The 1,301-nt window shown below is 38.4% G+C and overlaps 1 protein-coding gene across 1 annotated transcript in view; it reads right to left on the bottom strand.

Annotated features, from left to right (window-relative positions):
- Positions 1-1,301, bottom strand: part of LOC136796044 (serine/threonine-protein phosphatase 6 regulatory ankyrin repeat subunit A-like) — a gene marked incomplete at its 5' end in the record, with an annotated part of 15,467 nt that overhangs the window by 12,004 nt on the left and 2,162 nt on the right. Inside the window, one exon of the mRNA XM_067048549.1 lies at positions 19-1,298. Within this exon, the coding sequence (XP_066904650.1) occupies positions 19-1,298 (1,280 nt within the window). The remainder of the gene's footprint in view (positions 1-18; positions 1,299-1,301) is intronic.

Raw genomic sequence — 1,301 nt, 5'->3', positions numbered from 1 at the left:
AGAATCGACTGCACTTACACCCCAAATAGCTGCAAGCATTGAAACAATGGCAATTTCACTTCGAGTGGATTTATCATGCCTTTCGCAAACCAGATGAAGGGGTGTACTTCCGTTTTTGTTTCTTCTAAAAGTACCAATTACAAAATCAAGCAATAATTGGACCACACCGGTATGTCTTTCTCTTGCAGCAAAATGCATTGACGTCATGCCATCTATATCTGCTGCTTCAATGTTAGCCCCTCCGCTCACCAAAGTATTAACGATTTCCTTATGACCGCCGAGAGATGCAAAATGTAGTGGACTTTTGAAGTCATTAGTCTTCGCTTCTGTGTTAGCACCCAGATTTAGTAGCAAATTTACTATTTCCAGAGAACCATTCCAAGCTGCATAATGAAGTGCAGTGTATCCATGATTAGTAATAAATTCTAAGCCTGCTGGGGGCTCTGAAAGGAGTAGATGAACTATTGAAAGTGAACCGAGTCTGCTGGCGATGTGTAAGGGAGTCGTACCATCGATGTCGGTCGAATCCTTGCTGGCTCCAGAATCTAAAAGTGATTTAACAACATCGATATGCTCTTCTTCACAGGAGTAATGGAGTGGTGTATATCCCCGTTCGTCTCTAACTTCTAATGAAGCCCCATATGATATCAACATCTCGCATATTTTAGTGAGACCGTGGTAGGAAGCAATATGGAGTGCTGCCACCTTGTGAGTCTCTGATCTATTTCTCTTAGAATTAATGAACTTGACGTCAGAATCTGCGTCTATAAACATTGTGAAATTAGCACTTGTAATTTTTCTTCTACTCGTTTGCAGAATTAATTTACCCATCTCCACATTTTTTGTCATAACGGCTGAAGAAAGAGGGAGGTTACCGTGAACGTCTTTCTTTTCTATATTTGCTCCATATTTGACGAGTAGCTCCACTCCTTCTAGAAATCCCTTTCCGATGGCATAGTTAAGAATAACAGTTGGGTAAGATTCAAAATGGTCTGTTCTATTTAATAATACCTTTACCAGTTTCAACAAATTTTTTGAAACCGCATTGAACAGAATTTTTGATCCCAAGAAACTTTTGTCTTCAACTTTTCCACCATTTTCTAAGAGCAATTTAATCAATTCGTCGGATGATTTTAAATAAGCTACATCTAAGGGTGTTTTTCCTTCCTCGCTCATCACATTGGGGTCTGCATTCTTAGACAACAAAAATTGAGTTAACTTAGTATTATTTCTTTCAACTGCTAAGTGTAAAGCTGTAATATTATTACATCCTCTTCTATTAATATCATCTTCGTAATCTA

This window comes from Halyomorpha halys, unplaced genomic scaffold (assembly GCF_000696795.3).
Source record: "Halyomorpha halys isolate HHAL.00 unplaced genomic scaffold, Hhal_1.1 Scaffold166.1, whole genome shotgun sequence".
In the NCBI taxonomy this organism is placed as follows: Eukaryota; Metazoa; Arthropoda; class Insecta; order Hemiptera; family Pentatomidae; genus Halyomorpha; species Halyomorpha halys.
The sequence above is the reverse complement of the archived record's forward strand: the minus strand, read 5'-3'. Positions and strand labels throughout refer to the sequence as shown.